Source organism: Volvox carteri (genome assembly GCF_000143455.1).
Source record: "Volvox carteri f. nagariensis unplaced genomic scaffold VOLCAscaffold_1, whole genome shotgun sequence".
NCBI classification, from domain to species: Eukaryota; Viridiplantae; Chlorophyta; class Chlorophyceae; order Chlamydomonadales; family Volvocaceae; genus Volvox; species Volvox carteri.
The window spans coordinates 1,911,387-1,917,096 of NW_003307545.1; the positions used below are offsets into that span (position 1 = coordinate 1,911,387).

Below are 5,710 nucleotides of genomic sequence, written 5' to 3' on the forward strand. Positions count from 1 at the left end.
ACATCACGGGTGCATGCTTCATGGCTGCATGCTGGATGGCAGGCACAACCACAGATATCAATGAGTGAGCTGCCTCTGCTGTTTCCAGGGTGGCCAGCACAAGTGGTTTGCAGGCTTGCTCACTGGCAACAAACGATTGCACATCAGCTGGAGAAAGGTATGGCAACGGGTGATTGGGCGGGACTTGTTCAGCAACGGTGAGGAACTCCCTGACGAGCGGGTTGTGCTGCATGCTCCATCCCAGCACCTCCTGCAGTGCCGGGGGCAGCATGTTGACACGGCACGTGGAGTCGTGTGCCCAATCCAAGACCAGCACTTCCATGCTGTGAGAGGGATCAGCTCCCCTGGCATCTCCCAACTGAGTACTCTTTGCCTGGTGTTACATTGGTGCGAATTGCTAGGAGGTGGGAACTCCCCGGATCGAATCCGGCTGCGAACATATCGCACACCAGGCATGATGCAGCATACTCTTACCCCAAAGGTGGATGCCCGGGCGGGCGGGAAGTCTACCAGCTGAGTAAAAACAAAGTCCTCCATCTCAGACGGGGACTGGCGAAATGTCACAATAACAAATACACAATCCTACGGGATCTCAAACAACATAAATCCTACGGGATATGCCCGGGGGCGCCCGAGGACGTTCGCTCGAGGGGGGGAGGAATGTGAGAGGGATCAGCTCCCCTGGCATCTCCCAACTGAGTACTCTTTGCCTGGTGTTACACATGCAATGCTGCTGCTGAAGCTTGCCAGCAACAAATCCAAAGGCTGCTGGAAAAAAACCAAGTCCAACATCCACTAGGCCTATCCGCAGTTGGTCGATGGCGTCCAAGGACACGATGGCCTTGGTATAGTCTGGTGGATGGAAGGCCAGATACTCTGCTCGCTCATTGCCACTGTTCACCGGATGCAATGGAGCACAGTGTGGACACAGGTGCCACAGGCCTTCGGGTGTGGTCGTGCTGCCGGCATGCAAGCTGTTATGGAATGAGTATGGCGCAATGCCAGCACTGACAGGCTCCACAGTGGCCCATCACTTGAGGTCATCGTGCAGATCGGTGCTGGTGACACTGCACACGGCGCACACCACAAGTGCACTGGCCAGCAGCACGCTTGTGACAGCACTCCAAGCCGCAAGCTGCACAGAGATGCCGAGGCTGTGGCCGGCGCCACTGCGCCAGGATGCTCCAAAGTACCCAGGAATGTGTTGCTCAGCATCTGTTACAGCAGGACTGGGTGATGGTACTTCAGATGGTCGACGGTGCTGCTGGCGTGTTGGCTGTGCAGCAGTGCTGCTGCGGCGGTGCTGCTGCTGCTGCTGCTGCTGCTGCCCCTGCTGCTGCTCCTGCCGCTGCAGCTCCTGTGGGGGCTGCTGCTGCAGCTGTGCTTGCTGTGATGACTGCCGTGTTGCTGCAAGCAGGCGCCGCATGTCAACCGCAGGTCCGTGCTAATCAGCCCATTCCGCCAAGACCTGCTGCACAGTGAACTCACAGCGGCTGTCCATCCCATGGACAGCACACACTTTACCAGCCCGCTCAGCTGACGGTGTTTCTGACATGCAGAGGCCAACTGCGCGACAAGCCGCGACGAGATGCTGGTGGTGTTGCCCTGTCCACACACCTGGCACCATATCCAGCAGGCAGTAAGACACAGGGGTGCCAGCGAGGCCTGTCTGCCAGATGAGGCACACTTCCGTTGGCGCTGTGCTGGTGCCCCAATAGCAGATCTGCAGCCCATCCGGGTCAAACACTGTAAGCGCAATGTTGAGAGCATGGGCAAGAACTGCCAGCTCCACATCGCCCGGCAGCAGCCGGTGCTGCTGTAGGGCTTCTCCATAGGCTGCTGGCATGGGCATGTAGCACTTGAAAGCACATCGAATCCCAAGACTCGGCAATGGTGCCCACCACGGTCGCCAGCAGAATTTCAGGCGCGGGCACATCAGTGGCACCCGCGGCAATGAGAGCATGACACACACAGTCCAAACACGTTGTGTGGGCATTGTGGGCATCGAGCGGCACGACAGCACAGCTGCTAATGTCGCTGCGAGCATATAGTGGCACCGGGAGTTGCCCTGCATAGCAAACATCAGCAGTGTGCCCCGTTCTCAAGATGATGCGTGTAGACTTGGATGTAGCTGTGAGCAGTGCCTTCAGAACAGCCCTAACCGTATTTCCGTGAACTGCAGCATAGCCCGTGACACTCCACGGATCACATGCCCACATTGGCACACGCTTACCGGTGCTGCAGGATGGCTCTGCATTCCCAACACGAACGCAGGTTGGTTGTAAATCGATTAGCATGGATGACGTGTTGGCTGTTTCGGTATCCGCAGCCATCATGTGTATGCAGGGGGGGGGGAAAGTTGGGGGAAACCCCCCCTCACTTCTGCGGCACCATGCGGACCTGTCGGATGGGGTATTATGCAGCAGACAGTTACACAACCATTATAGCTGTATATGGACACGGTTGGCGGTTGAAATGCACCTCGTCATCCCACTTTCCATGGTCACCAGGATAGGAAATGGCATCATGTTACATTTCTTGGTTACTGAATAGAGGCGGACTAATGTGGGCAGGTACCTGATGAGCGGTCCTTCGATATACCACCGCCATAACCACAAGTATGCCGCCCCTTGGTTCTCACCTTACCACGTTGCCGTTGCCCAGAAGCATGCCGCGTCTTCATCTGCAAGGGCACAAGCATGCTTGGTTGATTCTTGAGATGCGACCCCCGGTCTTTCGTGTTCGGAAGCCTGCACTCGTGTACCGGATATGTTGGCGATATTGCATAGACGCTGCAGCTCGGCTTCCGTGCGCAATGCGTAAGATGGTCGACCCCGCCGACCAAAACTACACCTGCTCAGCTGTAGATATTCCCGGTGGATGTTCAGCAGCGCTTGAGCTTGCTGCTAGCTGATGTCCTTTCGGAGATGCTGCAACACGTCTAAGGCAGGCACGGCAGTATGCGCAGCAAAAAGCTGTTCCATGCCAACAACGGCGTCCATGTTACTTGCACGGTTCCGAACGACTTATCTGTTCTGTTGTTTAAGTTGTGTATGTTATATTTTTTTGCGCAAGTTTGTAATTTGACTTTACGCTGAACAAGGGGCTGTATGCGTTGCGCTACCGAATCCGCGCCCGTTTGCTTGCGCAAACTGCCGCTTCGCCAAACGCTTCCTCTTCCCGCGGCCGTTTCAAGCGCCCAGTCTTGCAAGCTACGTTGTTTGCTTTCTGTGCTTTCAGTTACGGCAAAGCAGGCACCCCACTGTCCGGGCTGCATGCCGCGTGCGACTGTGGCCAGCATGCCCTCGTGCGCACCGCGCTGACGCACCGCGGCCTTTCTTCGCCAAGAAAATTTATATACACTTGTGCACGCGCATTTGGTTGGTTGTGAATCGATGAGCATGGATGACGTGTCGGCTGTACCGGTATCGCACACTGAGTCATCAACAGGATGGGCTGCACGAACGACTGTTGCACCATGCAGACCTGTCAAATAGGGTAATATGCAGCGGACGATTCAGCAGGCGTTGTAGCTATATATGAACAGGCTTGGCGGTTGATATACACTCATGATCGCACAATTCGCAGTCGCCAAGATAGGAAATGGCATCAATTTTTACGGTTACTTACTTCCTGAAAAAAGGCGGACTAATGTGAGCTATACCAAGCAACAGGTCCTGCGCCACTGCCTCGACCTATGACACCTCTTCATCTTGCCTTACCACGTAAACGCAGACCGACACCCGTCGACCAGAAGTGCGCCGCGTCTTGATCTGCTGGCGCACATGCATGCTTAGTGGACCGCTGAAATGCGACCCAATTCATTTCATTCTCGGCAACCCTGCCAATGCGTACCAGATATGTTGGCGAAGTAGCAGAGTCGCTGCACCTCGGCTTCCGTGCACACTGCGTAGGATGATCGACCACGCCGACCAGAACTGCACGTGTACAACTGCAGAATTTCCCGGTGGGTGTGCAGCAGTTCTTGAGCCTGGTGCTGGCTCAAGTCCATCCGGAGCTGCTGCAACACGGCTATCGCAGGCACGGCCGTATGCGCAGCAAAAAGCTGTTCCATGCCATCAGCACCGTCCATGTCGCCGACTAAACTCTGAAGCCCTTTTCTGTTTTTAAGTTTAATTGTGTTTTGGTATGTAATCTTGCGCAAAATTATATTTTGACTTGACTCTGAACAAGGTCCTGTATACGTTGCGCTCCCAAAGGCGCGACCGTTTGCTTGCACAAAAGTGTCGCTTCGCTCAACGCTTCCTCTTCCCGCGGCCGTGTCTGAGCCAAGCCTTGCAAGCTACGTTGTATGATTTCAGTTCTTTTAATTGCGGCACAGGAGCCACCCACATTTCCGGCCTGCATGCCGCGTGCGGCTGTGGCCAACAGCGCGACGCTGGCGCACCTCGTCCTTTTTCGCCAAGAAAAATTACATACACTTGTACAGGCGCATTTTGCGAATCGCACGCGCGCATCCGCGCGGTGAAATTCGCTCCTGGCTTTTGGGACGAAGTACGGCCCGTTTATTCGGCAGAGTACGACCGGACACATTTGTGCGAGGGGCTGCTTAAACACACACCGTCTCTCCCCTTCCCATCCCGGAGCTTGATGCCCTGCCGACGCACAGTGGCATTCGGTCATTCACACCATAGCGGGGTAAGTACGACATACTCATACACACACGTACACACAAACATACGTTTAGGGCTCAATTCTCTATCAGTTCTCTACAAAGCCACACCGGTCCACCCGTGGAGAGACCTTGGCGGTCCTGCGTGTCTGTCATATCGTCGCACACGCAGTAATCACTATCGCGTCTCGCCCGGCAGGTAGTTAACCGTTCCCGTCCTGCAGACCCTCCAATACCCCACCGCCCTGCCGCCGAATAAACCCTAAGTCGCCCGCAACACCCAGATGCCGAATACCTATGTCCTAGGTTTCTGACGTTGAGTTCGTGCCTCCCCCTCATTATTGAGTTGCAAACAAAACGTGCGTTTTCAACAGCGATATGAAAGAGGTGAGCTGCATAAGAGAAGGGAAATATCCGAAGTTCAGCACTGCTGTGTCTATCCTAAGATATTAGTCGCCAAATGCTGTACCTACCTACCCACCCACCTAAGGCTACAGCCCCCTTTAGCGGCCTCCTCCTGTCCCCACACGCGCTGCAGTTTCCTCCCCCGCAACCAGCACACCTGGGATCTGCTCGAAGCCCCTGTGCACATCACCCTGCTCCCGAATAGGGCGGACTTGTTAAAGACGGTGCGAGTGAGAGTGCGAGTGAGTGCGAGTGTGTGTGTGTGTGTGTGAGAGAGAGAGAGAGTTGCGCAAGTCGTCAGAAGGCAAGGTACACCAGCCAGCCAGCCTCCCGCAGCTCGTCGACTCCCGACACAGATAAAACACGCACACTGGGTCAGGTGAACCTTAACCAACTCCACCTCGTCCATGGCACCCCCGGCCTTTACGGACACCCCAGCACTTGCGTGCGGAACTTGTAACTTGTAACAATACCACACACGGGCCGCATCAGGAAGCCGAATCCCTCAACGTAGCAGTTCGCAAGTGCGTGACAACAATTGCGGGACGCAGCCCAATGTAACCCCCTAGGCGTATTTTATGTAACCCAACCCAACCCAACAAACCTCAACACAAAGCCAAGCAAACCCGCACGCGGTAAACAAAATATGTACGAAGTACAACACCTTGATCA

At 55.2% G+C, this 5,710-nt stretch overlaps 2 protein-coding genes across 2 annotated transcripts in view; one reads left to right on the forward strand and one right to left on the reverse strand.

The window, feature by feature from the left end:
- The window catches only part of VOLCADRAFT_85990 (uncharacterized protein), a gene marked incomplete at both ends in the record, with an annotated part of 8,650 nt that extends 4,545 nt beyond the window's left edge, over positions 1–4,105 (forward strand). Inside the window, 3 exons of the mRNA XM_002945679.1 lie at positions 1,637–1,810; positions 2,245–2,274; positions 3,959–4,105. Of these exons, the coding sequence (XP_002945725.1) occupies positions 1,637–1,810; positions 2,245–2,274; positions 3,959–4,105 (351 nt within the window). The remainder of the gene's footprint in view (positions 1–1,636; positions 1,811–2,244; positions 2,275–3,958) is intronic.
- A 1,031-nt stretch (positions 4,106–5,136) lies between these two features.
- VOLCADRAFT_85991 (uncharacterized protein) overlaps positions 5,137–5,710 on the reverse strand; it is a gene marked incomplete at both ends in the record, with an annotated part of 5,873 nt that continues 5,299 nt past the window's right edge. The window contains one exon of the mRNA XM_002946038.1: positions 5,137–5,229. Coding sequence (XP_002946084.1) covers positions 5,137–5,229 — 93 coding nt within the window. The remainder of the gene's footprint in view (positions 5,230–5,710) is intronic.